The sequence below is a fragment of the Chionomys nivalis genome, chromosome 26, assembly GCF_950005125.1.
Source record: "Chionomys nivalis chromosome 26, mChiNiv1.1, whole genome shotgun sequence".
In the NCBI taxonomy this organism is placed as follows: Eukaryota; Metazoa; Chordata; class Mammalia; order Rodentia; family Cricetidae; genus Chionomys; species Chionomys nivalis.
This window is the reverse complement of record NC_080111.1, coordinates 30,085,554-30,109,040: the sequence shown is the minus strand read 5'-3', so window position 1 is coordinate 30,109,040 and position 23,487 is coordinate 30,085,554. Positions and strand designations below refer to the sequence as shown.

Sequence of the window (23,487 nt, the reverse complement as noted above, 5' to 3'; positions counted from 1 at the left end):
TGGCTTATCTGACAATTTGTACAAAGCCATTATCAGCCTTTCCCTTGCTTATTGTACATTGAAAAATCCAATGGGTCTCTCTATTCTGACCCAGACTTTCCTCAACCCATTCCTTGTAGACAAGGAGTGTTGTGACAATTGCATAGATTTCCGTACATCCAAGGAATGGGTACTTTAAAAAAATTGAGAAATTTTTGTTGAGTTATAAAATACTTCCCCATAGTAAATATCCATATTGTTAAAAACAAAGTCAAGGGGTACATATGACTGCATATTCACTATGGTAGGGCTGGGGTGTAGGTCAGTAACATAGCATTTGCTTTGTGTGCATAAAACCCTAGGTTTGATCCTCAGCACTACACCTAAACCAAAAATACCCCAGGTCAGTATGACACTACTTAAGATCACCACCCTCACAACAAACAAACAAACCCTCCTTGCTTCTCCTTCATCTAGGCTTCTTTTCTTAAAAAAATTATTTATTATGTATACAGTATTCTCAGTATTCTGTCTGAATGTGTGCTTACAGTCCAGAAGAGGGCACCAGATCTCACTACAGATGGTTGGGAGCCACCATGTGGTTGCTGGGAACCTTTGGAAGATCAGGCAGTGCTCTTAACCACTGAGCCATCTCTCCAGTCCCTCCAGGCCTCTTCTTTAGGTATGCCAAGCAACACCTCTAGGATGACTGGCAGCGTTCCTTTGTTTTTCTCTCTTACCTCAGCCCTTGACTTAGAGAAGGAAGTTGCATACAGTCTTCCAGCATTTTGCAAAACATTACATCATGCATGCTGCCCATAACTACAACGTTTCAGAGTGTGAAACTGTGAACCTAATCCCAGTGGCCGCCCCAGGGTTCCTGGAAAGGGAAGTGAGGGAGGCCTGTGGTGAGTCATAATATGAGAAGAGGCAGTGGGGGCTTGCTTCCTACGTTAGTCTTTCAAAGTCAGGCAACATTTCCTTCAGTGAGAATAAACCTGTGACCATGACAAGAGAGAATGCTTTCTTAACTGGACACTTATTCTCTAAACATTCACTATAATAGTACAGAAATTTCCACAAATTCAACTTTCTTCTAAATATCTGGTTTTCCGTTCAGTGCTGATTTTGAGGGTTGTGAGTTCCTTTCCCAGCCTTGGCGGATACGCATCAGGGTCTTGTCTATGCAGGGCAGTACGAGGATAAACTTCATCACCAGCACCGTGCACGGGATGATGAGGGCTAAAATATAGGCTGAAGGAAGGTTCCACCTTAGAATCCCAGGGCTGAGGAATCTCTTCCCGCCGTACACCAAAGTGTGGGCTGTGCACAGGACCAGGGTCAGATAACCCAGTTTGGACTAAAAACAAAAACAAAAGCATGGGTGTTAACTCCTCCACATCGTAAAGGGAAGTGCTGCATGCAATGAAGTCTACTTGGCAATGACCACAAACATATTATAGATACTAGTATAATACTTAGGACACTGCTAGATCTAGAAAAGAACTATAACATTTTTTAGGATGATAACCATTATATCAAAAATATAAAAAGACTTGTTTATTGATGACATGCTAGTTTTATCTTTTCCTGGCTTGATTAAAAAACAGGTCCTAGGAATAAACTCTTTTAGATTAGGAGACATAACGCGCTGTTTTGATCAACAGAGGAAAATTTCCTTATTGATCATGTTATCCGGAGATCAGAAACAAACGGCTTCCACAAGTTCTATGTTCTTCTCTGTTACTGGTCAAAGCCAGCTGCTAGCTGATTTCTATCACAGGAAGAAGAATGCTGAATTGTGGCTCTGGAATTCTTAGCTTTTCTTTTCTGTCTGAATTCTTTGAATTTGTCCTCGGTTGGCCTCTAGGAGAAACTGCGGGATTTGATAACCAAATCTAATTTCACTTGCTAATGGTTTGTTTTTATTATACTGGCGCATGGTGAGCTTGTGTGGGAGTTATCTGGACGGCCTTTTCAAGCCAACAGCTGGGTTCCACCTTCCGAGCTTCTGGTTGCTCAGCTTGGGTGGTGCCTGGGGGCGTGGCCCGACGAGTTCCCTAGTGATGCTTCTGGGGCCCCTTTTGGGTGAGACAGGCACTGTGAGGATCACTGGTCTCCAGGATAGTTCCTGCCTTTAATGAGGTTGTCTGGTGGTAGGTATGTAGAAAAAATGAATTTCTCTCATACCGACCAGGAATAAGTCTAAGGTGATGATACTTATCAAATATCGTGGAAGTTTAAGCATGACGGTAAATCTACCCTTTCTTATCAGTATGTCCCGATTGCACAGTTGAATTCAGAAGGTAAAAATTTGTCTTTGGGTTCTTTTCCACCTTCTGCCTGGTGCCTCCACAGGCTAGTTAATAGCTTTTTGAGTTTTTTTCACTCTATACTCTCAGTGGCTACTCTGGGGGCAGTGAGGAATCTTGGCAAGATGTCCTGAACAGAAAATTAAACCCTTCTGGAGTGTGCCTGTCAGGGTCCCAATTCATCCTCCGCAGCGAACAGTTAATGAGCTGCCTGGGAAGTAAGGGAGCCAAGTGAAACATCAGGCAGGATAGCACTTTGCAACACTACTAGCAAAAAGCTGTACTCATTTTGCAATACTCGGACACTGAAATTGGAAGCACTTACCTGGACAAACCTGAACTCTCTCCAGTTGACTGTGTTGCTCACCGATGGCAAGGAAGTGATTCCCAAGAGAAGAAAGAGAAAAAATCCCAGGATTCCCAGCGCCAAGTAGGAATCACTAAGCCAGGCTGCAGAGGTACTAAATGGGCTGTCTTTATTAGCCAGGGCCTATGAAAAGTTACAAACAATTAACATTGATTCTCTCTGCACCTCATTCTTTCTGGGGTGCTGAACCATACCTCTATACATTACTTGTCCAAAGCAAATTGTGTATCGTTCATTATTGATTGCTTAGGAAGAGTTTTAGAAAAATACACTTGTATGTTTTGAGCAGAAAAGGTTACAATTCTTGTTTCTAGGAGTCACATAGGGAGTTTTAATTTACCTTATAGATCTTAAAATGAAGTCAGCATATATGTTAGCCTTCTTCAGTACATGACTTTGTGTTTCTCAAACAAAGCACAGTGTTCACAAACAATACATCAAAATTTCATTTTTATATTCTCTTTAGTCTCTCTCTCCCTCTCTCTGTCTCTATATATATGTGTATGTATATACATATATATCTGTCACACACACAGACACACACATACACAGAGTTTGGGTCTTTTATAATGATTATGTCAAAATACAGCATTAAATCTTTCACATCACAGTGTGAGGGGAATCAGGCTGTGTAGTGTGATCCTTACTCAAGAAGCTTCCATGCGTTTGTTAGGGTAATGTGTGAGGATATACTCATGGACACAGTGTTGGTGAGTTACTGGCTAATAGCCTTTGAGACTATAATGAGATATACCAAGACTTTTCATTTCTAAACCAGACTTGTAATATTTCTGCTGTAAATGCCAAAAGACTAGAGTTGTTTTATTTTTGAGTATTCATATGATAGTATTTGAATTTTTTTTCCGAATTGTTTAGTTTTCTGGCTAAGGACAACTTCTTACAAGCCAAGCATGAATGGACCTCTAAGCACCCTTTTGTGAGATTGTTTGTGCTTCTGTAGCACAGGTTTGGGCTAGACAGTGATTTAGACTTCAAAAAGAAATCTACATAAAACCAGAAGCTTGAAACCTAGGAGTTTGTGCTTATTGATTCTTTCCCAAAGGAACTCTTGAGTCCCAAACCTGCCATTTGGTCAGTGTTTCTGTGAGTCCCGGATTACAGATCTAGAGCCAAGTGAGTCTGGAATCTAAGTTTTATTCTCAGTACTTCTATGTGATCACAAGTGGATTAATTTACAAGCCCAGGGATAATGTTTCTGATTTTTGATACTTAAAAAAAAATGAAGAGTTGGGTGGGTGTTACAATTCATACCTCTAATCCCAGAACTTGGCAGGTGGAGGCAGGAAAACCATGAGTTTGAGGCCAGGCCGCCCTAAACTATAAACCGTCACAAACAAAACAAACAAACAAACAACCCCCCCAAAACCCCTAAAGATAAAGAACAAACTTTGGGGAGCCACACTCAGCAGTTGTGAAGCGGGTTGTGCTACAGCAAGGCTTCACTTTGCTTTAAGGAGTAGAGAAATACAGAGAAGAAACCTACCTGCGTAATGGTTGCGTTTCTCAGTCTCCAGCGAACGTAGTAGCGAATAGGAATCACAAGTGTGTAGATGGCGTGAAGGCAGGCAAATCCCAGTGCTACCAAGCCCAGCTGCTTTCTGCAAAGCATCCAATGATCAAGCCAGTTTGGGAATCGACGGTATTTTGTGCCTCGGTAGAGCTGCAGAATGGCCGCGAGAACACCAGGGAGGTACACCAAAGCGAGCAGGGTAAGCGCGGTTACGGGAAACACTCGGTTCGGGATGGACACAGCCAGGCGAAACGTAGAGTCTGTCTTCCCATTCACGTAGGGGTATATCACTTCTCGTACAACACAGTACACGAAGAAGAAGACACACAGCACAGAGGACATGTAGAAAGGAAGCCTCCACAATGGGAATAACTTCAGAGGGTAGTTCTCAATTTCCTTGGCTGCCACAAGAGATCCTTGATCCAATGGAGTGAGTCCAAGGGTACGGGCAATGTCCATCACTCTCTGCTTGGCTTTGCTATCATCCCCACAGACAAACACCTGAGTTAAAAGAATTAATTCCATAATTATTTTTTATTTAATAATTGTAATTAAACTTCATATGAGTATCATATAGAAAAATAGTATACTAATGCTCTCAAAGCAGAGATATGGAATCAACACATCTAGCAAGATGATGTTTTGAGCTGCATGTGTGTGCTGGGTGGTGAAAGGCCATGCTTTTTGTTGAAGGTGATTTTACGCACGCACACAGCGCTGCTGTAGGATCAATTCACTGGAGCCTGAGGAGTCTCATCTTTCTTCCGCGTGTGGGCGCTACATCATTTATGACGGCGGCTAATCTCAGCGGCATAAATGGAGCCAGTCTCACACAAGTGGAAGAAGAGCCAGCCAGCTGTTAGTTTTTAGTATGGGCAGGAGGACCCCAGATTCGGACTTCATTTGGTTCCATCAAGCTATTAATAAAAGTTGAGGCGCACATGAACCACAGTGGACGGCACTTCTCAATCAAACCCACGGAAGTTGTCCTTAGCACATATTAGAACATGAAATATTTACTGGGGATTTTAATTTGGAGTTTTATTCAGTTAAGTACATAAAGAAAGCATTCACCTTTGAAAGGCTGAATGTGAGTTCATTTAACCTTACCTGCCGACTTGCATCTAGTGTTCCTGACTGGAGAGCCCAGGCTGAGATGGTATTAAACGCCTTGACCACACGGGCTCCTGGCACCAACTGAGCGAGGTACTCAGCATTCGATTCTGGATACTGATTGATCTTACGGTTGTTGCTGACATCTACCAATATTTTTCCACTGAGGTGGTCAGCCAGTTCTGTGAGGCAGTCGTAATGCTCTCTGCGCATGGCCAGGATTATGACGTCAGACTTTGATGCTCCCTCGGAGTAGCTCAAGACCTCTGCTCCTCTGGGCAGAAGGCTGGACACCTGGGGGTTTCGACTCCCAAAAACAACAGCATAACCACACTGAAGCATTTTAAATCCCAAGGACTTCCCAAAATCGCCCGTTCCAAAAATGCAGACAATTCCTCGCTTTTCTGAGGAATTCACGGTCAGAGGGAGCGCGTCTGCACCCATTGTCTCCATTACTGAAAAACAAGCAAAGGGAATGAGAGGCGTAGAAATACAAAGGAGCTCACAGATCATCAGCTTGTAACAGGAACACCTCAAGACATTAACAGAAAAATGTGCAATATTTCAAAAAACAGCTGAACATCTTGCTGGGAAGCCAGCAACAATCAGTGTTCAGTACTGATATTTTTACAATTCACACAATAATCTAGTTCCTCTAAAGTCTTTGGGAGCATAGTATGTCTTTTTTCAGGACAACTTTTCTCAAAAATTTTCTCAATTTTTATTGAAATGTTTAGCTAATCTAGAGACTTTTTGGGGGGCAGGTCGGGGTGGGGGGGGGCTTCTGATTTTCAGTGATTTATTTTCTGTGGCGAGAAATGCTCTGTCTTCCAAGGGCTAGACAGTGGGCAAATATTTGTTAAGCATGAGCAGGTGGAACGTGAGAGTCAGAAGGAGCAGGGTTCTTCCTGTGTTCCAGGCAGTGTGCAGAAAGAGGGGGAGACTGGATCATTAAAGAGATAAGCAAGGGAGAGAGAAGTCAGTAGAGAGGTTGCTGCCTAAAGACAATGCTTCATTTATTCAAGTGGGGTCACAGCAAAACTCAGGTGAGTCTGATGTGCATCAAATAAAACCAGCGACCAGTCACTGTATCCTTCACATCAATCATGAAACATATATAAAGGTTGCACCATTTCTTTTTAAAAGAAAACTTTGGAAAATTTCCCTTTTTGTTTGGCTCATGACAAAGTACTGTTATATTGGCTGGACATGTCTGAAGTTGTGCAATTGTAGAACATGCAGAAAATGCAGATCTTTGCACTCAGATAGGAGTCACGAGGTGGGGGGGGATACAGGACTTTACTGTGCCATCACAGAAAGTGTGAACAACCAACACACTGATTTCTTCAGACCACTTGCGGATGTGCTCAGCGCGAATAAGCAGGGCACATGTGGGAAACTATCTGGGGCTGAGCAACGCTCTTCATATGGAAGCATGCTGGTCTTTGAAAAGTTCTTTGCAGCCATAAATGCAAGCTAGTATACAGCAAATTTGGCCAGCTACTAATCAGTTAATGGCTAATTTTTTTTTGTAGCTCAAATCTTCAAGCCACCAGAATGACAAACACATCATTTTGTTCTGTATTCCTGCTTTGTGTGTCAACAGACTTCCTTTCCCCCACTACTTTATTCTAATGGTTTTACTCTCACATTAGATTACTATATGCAGTAACTACAGAACTGGTGAAATTACCAGTCAGAGAGACTAACTTCTTTACAGCAATATTTTCACAGGTTGATACAAACAGTGATTCAAGGTGATTTGGACCATTTGACCACCAAAATAATGTGTTCTAACTTTCTGTCAAATCCTGTAAAAATGAAGATATTGACTATGTGGCACTAATTTCTGCATTATCTTTGTGTGTGTGTGTGTGTTTGTAAAACTCAAGGGCAACTTTGGGTATTATCATCAGGAAAGGCTATCTACCTTCTTTGAGACAGGGTCTCATGGACCTGAAGCTAAGCAAGCTTAGGTTGGCTAGCCAATGAATCCAGGACCCATCTGTGTTCACTATGACATGCTGAGATTATAAAAGTCCTCTATGATTACATGGGTCTGGGGATCCAGTTCAGGTCCTTATGCTTTTAAGGCATGCACAGTATGGACTGAGATCCCAGACCACTTTGCAAGAACTCTTACTAGCAACATGGCCTCGGCAAGTTGTTCAGACTCAGCTTCATCATCTTTGAGATGAGAAACAGTATCTGGTTAAGCGATACTGAGGCTTAGATTAATTTGTTTATCTCAAAACAGTGCTTGAGACACAAATGCTCAAAAACCTGCTTATCTTTAATAGGTTATTTAATCTATTTATTATCTAAGGGATATAACCCACTAGTCATTTAATTACTATCTATCTAAAGTATATAACTTGCGCATTAATCATGCTTTCATAACTGGTTATTCTAAGTATACAAAGATAATCTGAATTAGAGACTAGGATGTGCCTACTCTATCCACTATTTTTTTTAAATAAAATCCTGTATGAAATGGCTTTATGCCACATAAATTTATCAAAACACAGATGTAGAAATGAATGAAGTACGAATTTATCTTATTTATAATTTTTTTTTTTTTTTTTGGTTTTTTGAGACAGGGTTTCTCCGTGGTTTTGGAGCCTGTCCTGGAACTAGCTCTTGTAGACCAGGCTGGTCTCGAACTCACAGAGATCTGCCTGCCTCTGCCTCCCAAGTGCTGGGATTAAAGGCGTGCGCCACTACCACCCGGCCCTTATTTATAATTTTTTCATATTTTAATTTAGTATTCTCTTAGGACATACCTTGCAGTTTAAGGTAACACCCTTGGGCTGTTATTCCAACTATTAAAATTTGTTTTTATTTTTAAAACTTAAGATTTGTCACTGGGCAGATTGCAGATATAAAAATTTGACCCAGTAAGAGGCAATGTGGTTTTTATATGCCTGGAGCACTTCCTTAATACTTGAGGAAGTTACAGAAACTCTACGGTTGACACTTTGTGGCCACAGCACGAGCCTCACTTTAAGCCCTGGGTCCTGTTTCTAGTGTCTGGGCAGAGATTCTTGTCACGGGCTTCCGTTAGATCTCTGCGTCTGTCCAGCATTCAGACATAAACAGTCCACGGGGCACCACAGACCAACAGGGAGCCGGCCTCTGTGGCCTCTGTCTTTCTTCTGCGGCTCGGCTTTCTTCAGGCACTGCATCTGACACACTTCTTCAGCTTCTCACAAGGCTCCAGTGGAGAAGAGCACTCATTATCCAAGGTTGTGGTTGATCTAACTCCCTCTTGTCCCGTCTTTCCTGTGTTCCCTGACCATGCCCTCTGTCCTTCTCTCCAGCGCCCCAGAATCAGGTTTCTAATAACCCATCGGCCCACAATCCTTTATTATGACTGTGCTTGCAAGATAAGCCATGACAATATGATTTTTTAATGAAAAATATTATCAGACTTAAAGTTACTCTAATCCCAGCCTCCGGCCTCCATCTTTGGAGGCCCTTCCCCTGTGTCCCTCAAACCTTGACCCCTCCCCTAGGAGGGTCAAAGGACACGTGGTTTCCCTTTTCATCTCTGCTGGTAGCATTGGAGACTTCCTGTTCCCCTCGGGGCACCCGAGGCGCAGGTGTCTTTTTAAACCTGGATATCTTTTAATCTGGTCTGATTTAGCTTGACTGGGATTATTTTGCATGGGGGGCGGGTGGAGAGGCTCGTTTAGGAAATATTGCTAACAGTTACCATGATTGGAACAATGAAGTCAATAATGTGAGAGAAGTTAGCAATTCTTTGGAGCACTTTAATTCTTAACTCTTGGAAAAAAATATTCTAATTACAGGTGTTCACAGAAATAGCATGTTATGCATAGGGCATCTCTTACAGTAAGTGTTGTACAAACAGGGCTACCGCACATTTGTGCCTCAAAATAACTGCATGCAAACATGAGTTCACGAAGGCGGTAAAGGTTCTTGCTCAGAGTTTCCCAAAATTTCCTACCCTACTTTACTTTTAGATACAAAATGGAGGAAAACAGGAAATAGTAAGAAAGCAAGCAAACAGTAAGAGCATTTACGGAAGGTAAAATAGGTTAAAGAATGAAAACAGCCAGATTCTCTTCCCTCAGCTTTGTGGGCACTACACAGTGTCAAAAGAACAGGAAGGAGCCTCCTAGCTTTGAAAACCTCCAGGGCGGGTTTACTTCCTATGGAAACACCTTCCAGAAAGGTTCCTTGACCAAAGTGCGGTTCAGGGTGAGAGAAGGAGGGCGCCTGGGGAGGACAGTGGGGGTGTGTGTCGCCGGACGACGACACACGGGACACGGGGTGGGGTGGGGCGTGTGTGGGGAAGCACAGAATGCAAAGTGATTCCACAGGAGTGTTACTTAGGTTAGGGATTAACGCACAATGAAGCAGCTGCCAAAAGGCAAAGGTGACTTTGATGGTCACAGAGACAGTTGTCTTGAGGTGAAGAATCCTGTCCCTGATGCCCCCTGTCTCTGCATTCCACCCAGGCATTGGGAACTCAAGGAAACATTCTGTAGAGATGAGGCCTCCTGTGAGAATGAGAACTGCTGGGGGTGGGGGCTCAAGCCGATAAGTCAGTTCCAGCACCTGGCATCCCTTCATAGGCACTCGCATCTCTGTCCGGAGGGCTCCAGTTTGGAAGTCATTAAGCCTCTCTCTATAGTTGTCTTTCTGAGACCGCCACGGAAACAACCACACACACTACATACACAAGTAATGGCTTTCTTCCTTGCCTTGTTTTTTTTTTTTTTTTTTTTTTTTTTTTGGTTTTTCGAGACAGGGTTTCTCTGTGGTTTTGGAGCCTGTCCTGGAACTAGCTCTTGTAGACCAGGCTGGTCTCGAACTCACAGAGATCCGCCTGCCTCTGCCTCCCAAGTGCTGGGATTAAAGGCGTGCGCCACCACCGCCCGGCCCTTGCCTTGTTTTTCACCCGACATAAAACCTGAGATTCACCCAGGTTTTCTCAGCTTTGCCTCCTTATTTCTGAGTAGCATTCCGCAGCAGAGGTGAATACAACTTCTCTGAAACAAATGCTTTGGGAGACCAAATCCAGAGCTTGCACGGGCCAAGCGCGGCTCTACCACCTAGTTACAGTCCCAGTCCTAGAGTTACCTTCCGCTAATGCCGGACCTTTCGGCCGTCTACAGCTTGGGCCACTGCAATGAACACTCACAAGTTTGGGCATGTCATTAAATTTTCATTTGTTTGGAACAATGCACCGGGTGCAATTACTGAGTCACTTGGCAAGTTCATACCCAGTTTTATATGGAACCGCTTAACTATTGTCCAGTGTGACCACACAGCTCTAAGTCCTACTTGGCAATTTATGAGTTCCGGTATTTTTCATTTTGGCCACTTTGTCATTTCAATGTGGTTTTAATTAGCATTTTTCTAATGGTTGAGGGCACTGAACACTTTGTTAGGTACTTACTTGCCATTTGCACGTCACCCTCATTGCTTCATGTCTTTCGTCCCTTCTCTCTCTCTCCTTCCCCCCTCCTCCTCTCCATCCATCCCTCCCTCCCCAGAAGTAAACTTTCACTCTCTGGTCTAGAAATCGATATAGCCCAAAGTAGTCTCCTATTTGTGCAATCATTCTGACTCAGCCTCCCAAGTTCTGGGATTACAGATACAAACTACCACACCCAGACTTTTCTTCTTTTTTAATTAGGTAACATATCTCATATATATATATATATATATATATATATATATATATATATATGTATGTATATGTATATATATATATGTCAAGACTTATTAGATATAAGAACTTTGCTAGATATGTGATTTATAAATATGTTCTCCCAGCCTATGACTTGGTTTGTGTGTGTGTGTGTTTTCTTTCGTGTCTTACAGGGTCCTCATAGAAAAAGAGTTTTTACTGAGTACTATGGAAACTCCCTGGAATCTATGAGGATGATCTTATCGAAGACTCCTAGCAATGGAGGATATAAAGACTGAACCGGTCATCAACCAGGCAAGCCTTCCCGTGGTTGGACTGGGACCCCAGCCCAGCCACAAACCCTTCAGACTACAACCTGTCTTGCATGCTTGGACGGTAGAAGTTCAGAACCTGTGTGAGTGGCCAGGCAATGACTGGTTTAACTTGAGTCCTATGTCTGGAGAGGGAGCTCATGGCCAACACTCCCTGGATGGCCAGGTACCAGAGGCTGGATATCCCAGAGTCACAGGATAGAACTAAACACAACTAGCCAAAAAACAAAAACAAAACCAGGCAATGAGATGATTGCTAATGATGTTCTGCTATACTTAGAGAGCAGAGCCCAGCCCATCACCAGAGAGGCTTCATCTAGATACTGTTAGAGTAGATGCAGAGGTCTGCAGCCAAACATTAGGTGGAGCTCCCCCAGGAACCGCGTGGAAGAGCAGGCGGAAGAGCTGGAGAGCACTAAAGGGCGTCTACAGAATAACTAAGCAGGCCTCACAGAGACTGAAGGGACAATTGCAGAGCCTGTATGGGACTCTGAAAGGTCCTCGGCTGTGCTGTGTAGCTTGGTGTTCTTGTGCGACTCCTAACAGGGAGTGTGTGTGGTGTCTTTCTTTTGCATGCTCTTGTGAATCTTTTCTTCCCACTGGGATCCCTCATTCAGCCTTGAAGGAGGGTTTGTGTCTCGTCTTATTGTGAGTCGTTATGCCATGTTTGGTTCATATCTCTGGGAGAGTTTTCTTCTCTGAAAGGAAACGGAGGAGGAGTGAATCTGGGGGCGAGGAAAAGTGGGTGTGGGGGAGAGCGGTAAAAGGAGTGGATGGAGGGGAAACTCATCAGGATTTAGTTTATGAGAGAAGAATAATAAAAAAAGTTTTTACACTTAATGACATCAACTTTTGATTCTTTTATTTTATAGATTATTCTGTTGATATCTAAAAGTCCTCCCTGAAGTTTAGGTTCTAGATCTAACTCTATGATCTGTTTTTAGCTTATTTTACGAAGTTTAAGGCTTAGGTCAGTGTACGCGCATGTGTGTCCTATGTAAGTTAACTATATGCATATTTATCATTTGTTGAGATACTATCCAATTCTATTAATTGCTTTTGTACCTTTGCTAAAAATCAATAGTTGATGTCGGTGGGGTCTCTATTCTGCTCTACTGATGTGTGCATGTGTGTGTTTGTGTGTGTATGCATGTGTGTATCTGTTCCTTTGTCTATACCATACAATACTGATAGCTGATAGCTATAAATATATATACATGCATATATATTTGATAGAATGGTTCTTTCTGCTATATTCTTTAAAGACTATTATAGCTAGTATAATTCCTTTATCCATGTAATCTGTACAATAATCTTGTATATACACAAACATTTCTTTTAAGTGCTTATACTTTCAAAAAATTTTAATGTTTTAAAAATTCAAATTTGTAACACAAATTAATTGAAATTTTGGGAGAAAAATATATAGGCTGCATTAAAATATTAATTGATTGGGCTGAGAAGATAACACAGTTGACAAAGTGCTTGCTCAGTGTAAGCTTGAAGACCTGAGTTCAACAGTGAGCTAGCACTCAAGTAAAAGGTGTGGCAAGTGCTTGCAACGCCAGGGCTGCGGAGAGGAGAAGGAAAATTCTAGACTCCCTCTGATGTCTTTAGTTCTGAAGAATCCAAAGACAATTCCTTTGTAAAGGTTCACCCTGTTATTTCCACGCACCACTGTGGTCAGGTTATTTATTAGCTAACCCAGTGTTACATATGTATGCAAACTAAAAATGCAAAACTAAGTTTCATATGAAAAAGTTTGGAGGTGATAAAAAGCAAAACTAAAGAGACCACTTTGATCAACACAAGAACCAGCTTTCAGTTTCAGGAAGTGGAATGCTGGGCTAAGGCGAGCGGAGAGGACCTCTATCGAAAGGGGGCTTGGAGGAGTGCAGGTGGAGGTGGGGCACATACAGGTATCTTTCTTCCCACCACACTTTCCTGACTTTCTTTCGTCATTAAAGACATCTTGGGATCATTAAGGGCTGTGGAAACGTTTACTTCTATAAAGTGTTCTAAAATCGAGTGGTTCTGAGCCCCAGCTGCACATTCAAGTAGGGGAAAGTTTGCAAAAAACCTGGATGACCAGACGCTGTCTGATCAGTCCTCAAGCCTTCTCCATAGTCTTGGCTGAAAACTGGATTTCCTCTCTTTATGAAAAACCAAAAGCAGAGTGAGGCCCGAGTGTGCAAGCCTCACAAGGGACAGAGTCAAAGAGTGCCAGGCTCAAGAATTGGCATCAGATCACAGGTAGCTTTTCTCTGTCTCATCTGTCAAGAAAATCTTACAGAGTTGTTACCGAAAGTCAGAAAACCTCAAGTCTCCCATGGAGTTCTTTAACAGCAAATCATACAGAGGAAAGCAGAGCAGCTAGGTAGTCATGTAGCTGAATCCATCTCTAGAGTCACTCTGCCTCTTCCTCCACTGAGAATTTAGCTTCAGGTTCTGAAATCATGCTTTAAATACCCGAATTTCTCAGACACTACTCCCCCTGGACACACACACACATACCCTGGTGCAGAAGCACGTGACCGCATGTGCGCGTGCAAGCATGCACACTCACAGACACACCAGTGTGGAAACACACACACACACGCCCACTGAGGATGAAGGGACATAGAATACAGACTTCTTATAAAGTGTTTTGATTCCCTAAGTAGAAAATCAGAACTCTGAATCTGTAGGCTTCAAAACCTGTCTGTGCATTATTATAAAAAATTGGACAATATACACATAAATAATAAATAGGCTGGTTTGGAGGGAAGTAAATACTTCAAAGAATACAGAACAGGGCCACAGATTAAAAATTGCTATGAGGGAGGGGCAGTTAAATTTTGAGTTCAGGTCAACATGAACCTCTGTAAGCAGGTGCCTGTAAATGAGGATTACCAGATTTAATAAATAAAAAGCACACAATTCCAATTAAGTTTGGATTTCAGTTAAATAATGGTTAATTTTCAGAGCATCTATATCCTTTGCAACATCCGAAGCACATTAACACCAAAACGCTTATACTGTGAAATTCAGGTTTGACTGGGATAACGCTTTTTTTTCCGGTATTTTTCATCAAGCTGAACCCGTGATGTCAGGTGGGAAAGGGAGCATGTATACATTATCTGTGTGGTAATAAAGGCTATATTTACAATATCACTGTTTAAAATAGTTTAATTTGAACAGGAGGCAATCCTAGCACGGATGGACCAAGGCAGGAGAGCTGTTTTGAGTTTAAGGCCAACCTGGGTTCTAGACGGGTACTAGGCTGGCCAGGGTTACACAGACCCTGACTTGTAAAGCAAGAGTCCGGGTAACTAGTTAGCTTAACAGAGAAGCCATACTCGGTACTCCCTGGAGATTTTCTCAGTTGTCCATATGAAATGGAAGGTTACCAGATATGGCTGTGTGTTTACAGACTGAGTGCTAGCTGAAGAATATGACGGATTCGCTGAGAAGGAACTCCAAGCCTGTGAACAGCACACATTCTAATGGCATAAGGATCATAAAACTACAATAAACCATTAATCACAAGAATAGATTGACACCATCAATGTTTGTCATACGAAGCTTGTACCTATTAACAGTAAAAATAAAATAATGCATTCTGAAGAGAAAGAGAACTTTACAGAGATTTAAAGTTCACAAAAACTAATTTTCAGACTGCCCATCTAATATTCATACCTTTTTTTGCATTGGGGAGACAGACTCTCATGTAGCTCAGGTTAGCCTTGAACTCCTCAAGTAGCTGAGGATGGCCTTGAACTTTTGATCCTCCTGCTCCACCTTCTTGCGATTCCCAGAATTTACTGGGACTCAGGGCTTTGTGTGCGCTCTGCCAGCTGAGCAACTGCCCTACTCAAGATGTGTTTACTTCTCACACATGCGTGTTGTTGCCCATTCTCTTATTACTGTGTCAGCTTAAGTAAAAATTACAAGCTCACAGCCGAGTACATCACCATTTTGTGATTTCCACAAAACCTGCTGGTAACTATGTAAAGTTACAGACATTTTGTTTTTCTTAAATAGTTTTGCCATGTAGTCCAGGCTGGCTTAGAACTTGTTATGTAGCCAAGGCTGGCCTTAATGTTGGATTCTCCTGCTGAAGCACTGGGTGCTAAGATAACAGGTGTGCTCCACAGAGTCCATCCAGAAGTTGCTGCCTTAATATTCCTCGACTGCTTGTTAGTAGCTGAAAAATAGATCATATCCATTGCTTTGTTGTCAGGAGCCATTTTCCCAAAGATGATAGCAGGGACCATTGTCCTAAGGATGTTTGCAGAAAGCCCCACTACCTTGAGAGCTGTTTGCTGACGGAACCTGCCTCACATCCCAACTATCTTGATAGCAGGGACCATTATCCTAAGGATGTTTGCAGAGAGCCTTCACATTCCAACTACCTTGAGAGCTGTTTGTTAAGCGGAGCCACAAAAAGAATGTTTCTGCTTACCAGGTGTGTTGACTAGTGACCTTTGCTACCCGGGCAAAGTCCTCCACCCCAACCCAGGTTCCTCATCCAGGGGCTATATAAGCCGCTGCCATTACGCTAAGAAACGGAGGCTTTGACAAGAGAATTTTGCTTGGCCTTGTTCCTCTCTCTCCCATGTTCTTTCAGGTAGCGCCCATTCACACCCTGGAATAGCTGAACCCGCTGGGCGGGTACACTTTGTGAGAAATGCTGTTCGTGCAAGGACAACTTATTCGATGATGGCTAGTCTGTGCATCATTTTATTAACCAACAGGATGACATATGAGACATATGCACAAACTGATCAAGTCACAAGAATGTAATGAAAGGTAACCTTCACATTAAGGCTGTGCGGTTTATACACTCCCACGTGAAATGCTCATGCCAGCTGGGAATGAGCTGTGATAGTAGCTGGGCATTAGTAGTTCTGTTAGGAGCCCTTACTCCCTTCCAGAGACGGCAACACCATAGTCACGGAGGCCTATTACGTATTTTAATTCCAGTGTATAAAATTATTTTTAATCGGTTCTTTACTGATATTCTAGTTCGTTTGAGCATCACATGGATACATGTTGTCACGTTGAGATCTCGGCACTATCTGTCAGGGTAAAGTAAGAGAGCTTTATGGTTTCCTGGCTGTACAGGTTAGAGATCTGCTGTCTGGGCTTCTTAGCGCATCTGCTTGGGGTCTGGGGAACATGACATGGCCAGAGATTCAGCCATGTCTTGGTTAATTTGCCTTGACCATTGCTGGCATTTTATATCTGGACCAACTTACAAATCACCAACAATTCGGCAGCAGGAGTGGAGCCAGAGGTCACCACCAGCAGAGAGGGCATTCTTCTCTCACTGACGACGGGGTTTATATATCTCAGTGGTTTATATGCACTCTATGAGCAACTGCTTAGCTTGGCCTCTCCAATAATTCACCAAACATTTGGTGTAGGCTAGTGGGCTGGTTATTGTCAGAGATGTTTAGGAAGTGGTTTAATTATTTTAATTTTCAAGTAACTTTATTCAAATGAAATGTCACTGGGAATTATTATGTAGATATTGATAACTGCTAAACCAGTTAGGGGGCAGAAGAGTTTTTCTGTCTCCCCAGAAACCCTTCTCATGGGGTCTTCCATTCTGTTTTAAAATCTCTCCTTGCCATTTTAAAGAATTTCTGGAGATTGCTTCGTCTTTCATCTCTGGGGTAACGCTTGAAGTCATTTGTAAAGCAGTTCTCTAAGGGATGGACCCCAAGGGCTCTAAGAGGGTCCCTAGGAGGAGACAGAATATCCATCCCATCCTTTTGTTATACTCTGATGCCCACGCTGCAGAGCAGAGCGAGCTGGTAAATGCACTTCAAGAAAACAGCTTTTCCCTTCAATAGCCAGGATTTTCATCTGAGCTCCCTCTAGTGGGCGGAGTTACCTTACAGGGCAGGAGCCTGAAATCAGGTGTGGAGAGTTCTTGAAGGAAGGAACTCACCCCAGGCTGCACATTAGGATGGGTTTTCCTTTGAATCAGTTATCACTGCAGCAGCGCTTTGCCCACCGCCCGTGCTTCTCTTTCAAACAGGGCCTGTGACCATGGAGCCGGGAAAGCAGCTGGGTTGGCAGATGAAGCCACTTTTCGTATCCTGATTGTATTTTATGTCTACATCTTCCCATAGGGGCATCGCTTTCTCTAAGGCTCCCCGGTTAATTTTGAAAACAATCTATGTGATTTCCAGCACTGCAATAAAGGCTTTATACTCCTTCCTCCTCACACATTGGGCCAGCACCATTTGGCCTATCAATCTAACAGCCATAGACTTTTGCTTCCCAAAGGGAGCCTCTGTGTACTGCCTTCACCAAAAATAATCTTCAGTTTTTCAGAAGTGACTCCAAACTATAGCAAGGATAGCTTAGAATCTCAATCTAGCAGAGGTCTGCAATGAGCACATTAGTGTTAATTGCAGTAAACCATTTGCTAATTAACTTTGCTTCAATCTTCACATTTCCTATACCATTTTTCCCTATTTCTTTGACACAGAACCGAACATGCTAAACAAATCACCCTCGGACTTCTGTAGTGCGAAGAATCAGGGAGCAGCAAGGCAGTAAGTTTATGCATATAAGAATACTTGGATATGAATAGGTTCTTTTGAGTGGTTTGTGGGCTTCACACTCTGATGCCAGCCCAGTAACGTATGAAAACTGAGGAAACACCACTTCTACAGTTTTGTATATTAATAAATGATAATTATAATAATTTTGATGATTTCTATGTAAAAAACCAACCTTAAACATCTCTCCAAATGGCAGGGTTAAGAGTTGGACTTTGACAGTGTTAACTGAAGGAATACAGATATCATTCATACTCATTGACTAGGTACATCTTTGGGTAGCATTGTTCTAACACAGAAGTCGTGTTCTCAGGAGTGATTTGGTAAACTTTCCTATTTCGGGATATTTATGATAGCATCCCTGTGCCAGGCATTGTCTTAGGCAAAGGATGAAGTGAGGAATCAGGGGGCCACTGTTCTCAGGGAGCTGGGGTCTCAGGGAGAGCACAGATCATAGGCAGACCACTAACGTGCGTGCAAGAAGGCCAAGCACAGGGATGTACAGACACTGGGAGTTTCCATCAAGGACGCTGATCTGCTCGGAGATGGGACAAGAACATTTAGTAAAGCCTGCCAAAGTCACTTTAGCCACCTTTTAACTTGGGCTCAAAGCTAAAATTGGTGCTTGCATAGTATATATTTTAAAAGGTGTAGATAAAAGATGCATACTTCCCATTGAACACTAATTATCTCTATGCCCTAAATCCCCAGCTTTGCCCACTAAAGGTATGGTAGGAGATCCAACTTTGCACTTAAGACATTCTATTTCCTTTAATATTGGGTGCAGAGACCAAAGGGACTTTCCAGTTTGTGTTCTAACAACTTAAAAATGTTTATTTTTAATTGCATGTGCGTGTGTGCATGTGTGTGTGTGTGCGTGCGTGTGTGTGTAGGTGTTCAAGAAAGCCAAGGGCATTGAATTCACCTGGTGTTGTAGTTCCACTGGTTGTGAATTTCTCGGCATGGACTCTGGGAACTGAACTTAGGTCTTCTGCAAGAGTATGCACACTTACTCTTACCACTGAACCATTTCTCCAGCCTCATTGATAACTCTTTTTAGAGATGTGCTATGCCCTTAAATTGATACTTCTTAGTCGTCTTTTAATTCATAATTACAACTCTTAACTTTTTAAAGTTACCTTTCCTATACATTTTCTTTGCTTTTGAGAAGAAAAGTGAACTTTATTCTGATGTTAGGAAGAATGATGTCCTTTAAATGGAAAAGGACCATACGTCTAAGCTACTTTCATAAATATGCTCCGGTGAAAGCACAATGAAGGGAGAGCTCTCCACACATGCGTGGAGAAACTCTGACCATGGTGCAGAATTTAGATCGTGATGTCAATGGCCTGCCTGCTTAATTACAGTGGAAATATTTCTTTGTAGACCAGTGCATTCTTTTTTGCAATGACATGTTTCTGAAAGACAATCTTCAAACAGCATAACCGTCCATTGTTCTTTATTCTTCAATAATTTTGGAAGAAAAATTCTTTCTATACAGCCCAAGTCATTTTCTTATCACACATTGCTTTGAGCGTTCATTATCCTTTAGTTATTTACTTAGTTTTATTCTTTGCAGTGCCGATTTCTTCTTAACAAAAGAGCAGATGTTAATTAGAACCATTTGGAAAGGACCTGGAAGTCACCTAGAAGCATCTTAGTTGGTTTAACATATCATGTAGAGAGAGCGCAAGAAGTCTTCATCATTAACTAATGAGCCATTCTCTTTGGATGTACGCAGGTAACCTCAGAGACCCTGTCTTTGTGTAAAGCTCATTTCGGTTATTATCTAGTCAAATCTCTAAGTAAGTTCTAAAGTCCATCCAGAAAAATTTACTCTGTCTGGCTTATTCCTGCTTCTTGTGGTGGGAATTTGGAGCAGACTCTTGGGTAGCTTTTTGTTAAGCTGCAGGTGGAAAATGGACTCCTCAGATGACAACCCAACCCAGTGAGTGCCCTAACAAGCCTTCCAGCTTTGCAGGTGACTGTGCTTGCTGTTGGCTTTGCTTCCCTCTCAACAGTAGTTTGTCCGTCTTTTTAAGACTTTGGAGAAAATGATTTTTATAGCCGCTGACAAAAATACCTACATTTATTCGTTTATTAATTGTGTCTATGGGGTGTTTGCACATGTACCTCTTTGTGTGTGTACACACATGCATGGAAGCTAGAAGTCAATGTTGGTTATCTTTCTGGATTATTCCCATCATATGTTTTAATTAGAATACATTAATTGTAGATAATAATGGGCCTCATTATAACATTTCTATACATGTACAAGACACATTTCAAACATATTTACTCCTCCACTGTTAATTTCACTTGCCTGCCTCCTACCTCTGCCGGCTTCTCATCTTTCTACCTAGCCTTCCTCCTCCTACCTAATGGTTCTTGCTAAACCTTGAGCTCACCGATTTGGCAAAGCAAACTGGCCAATGAGCTAGGGAATCCTTCCTGGAGCCACCTCCATGCTGACATAATCGATATGTGCCCTGGGAACTAGCTTTTTATGAGACTGAGGAGGATTTGAACTCAGATCCCCATGCTTTGGGTGCAAGTATGTTAGCCACTGACCGTCTCTCCTGTCCTTAAGTTTATTGTGAAAGGAGCTAGATGGTGAGGGCCATGAACAAGTGATGTGCGTTTCTGTGACTGCAGAATCAGCTCTGTGTACTGTGAAAGTGTATTCTATGCCATTAGAACACTGGTACTAAGGATATACGGTAATTTGGGGGTAACCCTTCCAGCATGATGAAGTACTCTAATGTTCTAAAGCAAGCACACCCACTTCTCTAAAGTGGCATGCTCAAACTGCAGGGCTTCATAGCTTCAGTTTTTTATAAAAGGTTGTAAAGGTCTATTTGGTTTCCTCTAAGCAACAGTTAGATGCTTATGGGTGGCAGGTGCCATAGAGGCCGGGCCATGCGATGCTCCTTTCTGAATGCCAGTTGTTATGTGAAGTACAGCAAACTCAGAAATGTCGCCAAACTGGAGAAAGCGCTATGACCCAGTTTCGAGGTACACATGTACCATTTACTTTACAACCCTGAAGTCTGATGCTAGAGACTGCTCCATCCCGTGTTCTGTGCTGGTGGTGTTTGCCACACAGGTAGAATGCATGTAGGTAGGCTTTCACTCCGTGCTGAATCACAGTGTTCTGAAAGACCCAGGGCCTTGCAAAGGCCATATCTCAAAAAAGTTACTGCTTCAAATAAATGTGCCATTTTATAAAATTATACCTACTGCATCAGAAAAAAAATGTTCTTTCATGTGAGTGACATTTATACGACTGCCATTTATCCAGAATTGGACGTTCTCACACAGCAAGGCTGAAGAATGGCTTTGAAAGCCCAGAGTAGTCTCTGAATGATAAATGTGGTGAGGTTTTAAGATGCTCCCGTGAGAGCAGCGGGGTGGCTTCCTTACAAAAACGAAGCTTGCTTTATTATGAAAAGTAATTACTCAGTTATACCTGGATCATTAGCAAGACGCCAACTCCTTTCATACCCTAAGAATCTTAAGTCATAAGGCTTTTTACCTTGTAGAGCTGGACCCTGTGGATACTCTTGGACCAACAGACTTTCAGCTTAGATTTGTGGAAGGAATAGAACTCTAAACACCTCCACCCTACGGCTCAGGCAGCTTGCTTTCCAGGACACACCGTTCATCTATTAAAGGGCCAGTGCCATTCAGAGAAAAATAAAAACGCCAACACAAAAGAAAATCCCCAAACTATCTACCTGCATGGACTTCCTGTCCCTTGTGCAGTAAACTGCATGACAAACTGTTTTTCTCTGGAAAAGCTGTCGCTAAGCTGTTTAAGGATATCTAGATTAAGAGCAAGGAAGAAGGGGTGCTCAGCCTCAGGTGTGATCTAGTGTTAGTTAGACTGCTAGCCTGCACACCTACTGACTTCCAGGCTCCTTTCCCATGGCGCTTCAGATTTGTACAAAGCCAGATACACAGAGGAAGAATCCAGCCCTGGGTATTTCTCCTCGGGAGTCCCCTGCACCGTGATGAGTAATACAACCCCAGGAAGCTAAAGATTGGCTGAATTGTTTAACTGATCCTGCTGCAGCTTTGGGCCAACTTGTGTGTGTGTGTGTGTGTGTGTGTGTGTATGAGAGAGAGAGAGAGAGAGAGAGAGAGAGAGAGAGAGAGAGAGAGAGAGAGAGAGAGAGAGAGAGAGAGAGAGAGAGGGGGTGAGTTTAGTTTACCTATATCTCAGTATCAGCTTGCTGAAAAGTGGGGTCCAGAAAACAAGGGCTGGGGGTGGGCTCAGACGGAAAAGGGATCTCAGCCTCTGGCGAAAGCGACAAGGCAATAGCCAGGAAGGTGACCCACCTGCGGGAGAGGCGCCCAGAGGGCCGTCGGTCAGGCGCAGCTGCGGTGGGCACTGGCTGCCAGGCAATGCAGAGCGAGCTTGCCAGGCTGAGCTCTGCACTGCCTTCAGGCTCTCGCTTTTAAAAAGCCAGAGAGCGAAGGGAGGGCCCGCTTGCTTGATTTCGCAAGAGAAGCTGTGAAGCAAAGTTTCCGGGAAGAGTTCAACCTGGGAATCCCGTGCAGCTGGAAGGACCAGAACTTTTTGTGTTGCTCTGGCATGCAGATGCAGCCGCTTTACACGGGCAAGCGGGGCTAAAAAGGGGTTTTCCGGAGCTCCTGGAATCGCTGCATCCCTGTCCAGCTGCAGCCCAAATTAAAAGGGCAGGGAGGCGTTCCCTTCCAGTTGGAGCCAGAGGCCACTGGGCAGCTAAGAAAGCAGCACCTAAGGAAGCAAGGACCTTAGGTGTATTCCTCTTAGTTGCCATCTTTGTCTCTGTTCAGACGAAATAGTGGCATCTATCTTCTTTCTGGATACCCGATTCTTACGGAGTTAGAACTTGAAAGATCTGGAATTTTCAGGTCTTTATTTCCTATGCAGACAGATGTATCTAAGTCCACAGGGGTTGCTCCAAGGCTCTACGTGGTACTGAAGCCCAGGTATAATGAGTACCCTGCCTCCTGTTTATTTTAAACCATCTCTACTTGGTAACAGTGCAAAGCAAATCTATGTAAATGGGTGCCATACTTTATTGTTTGGAAGAGAATGACAAGGGGCAAAACACCGACACATGCAGAAAAGAAGAAAACATTTTTTTGCCTAAATAGTTTTGATTCATAGTTTGTTGAATGCACAGATTATAAAAACATGGATACAGAGGGCTGACGACTTATACAATTGGATTGGTGTGTCGTTCTATAGAGGTGCTCAAATCCACCAGTTTAAGGCCTAAAGGACCACGAAAACGTGGGGGGAAGAGCATTCCTACGTTGCCATTTTGCAGTCTAAAACACAGAGCTTTCCAAGTTTGTCTGTCTCCTAACCATCTGCTGTAACTTCCAGGATGCTCTTGCCAAGGTTCCGCAGTCTCAGGGGAAGTGTGTTCTCGGCCCATCTGAGCCAGCCTCCTCTTGGCCTTGACTGCAACTCTTCTCATGTGTCCTGTGGAGTCAGCTGAGGTTCCAGTGTCTTCCAACAAGCCTTGTTCTGACAGCTAGCTGCGATTCAATCCTCTCCATCTTCATCCGAGGCAGCAGTTAGGACATTTCACTCAAGAGATTCAGTATTACAGTTTGTGCCTCCCCGTGGGTGCTTTC

General features: G+C 43.0%; 1 protein-coding gene across 1 annotated transcript in view; it reads right to left on the bottom strand.

The window, feature by feature from the left end:
• Nucleotides 1-423: 423 nt before the first annotated feature.
• Nucleotides 424-23,487, bottom strand: part of Steap4 (STEAP4 metalloreductase) — a 50,623-nt gene continuing 27,559 nt past the window's right edge. Inside the window, exons 2-6 of the mRNA XM_057758351.1 lie at nucleotides 22,195-22,534; nucleotides 5,300-5,757; nucleotides 4,163-4,690; nucleotides 2,617-2,781; nucleotides 424-1,339 (exon numbers count right to left, since the gene is read on the bottom strand). Coding sequence (XP_057614334.1) covers nucleotides 1,076-1,339; nucleotides 2,617-2,781; nucleotides 4,163-4,690; nucleotides 5,300-5,757; nucleotides 22,195-22,534 — 1,755 coding nt within the window. The 3' untranslated portion in view covers nucleotides 424-1,075. The remainder of the gene's footprint in view (nucleotides 1,340-2,616; nucleotides 2,782-4,162; nucleotides 4,691-5,299; nucleotides 5,758-22,194; nucleotides 22,535-23,487) is intronic.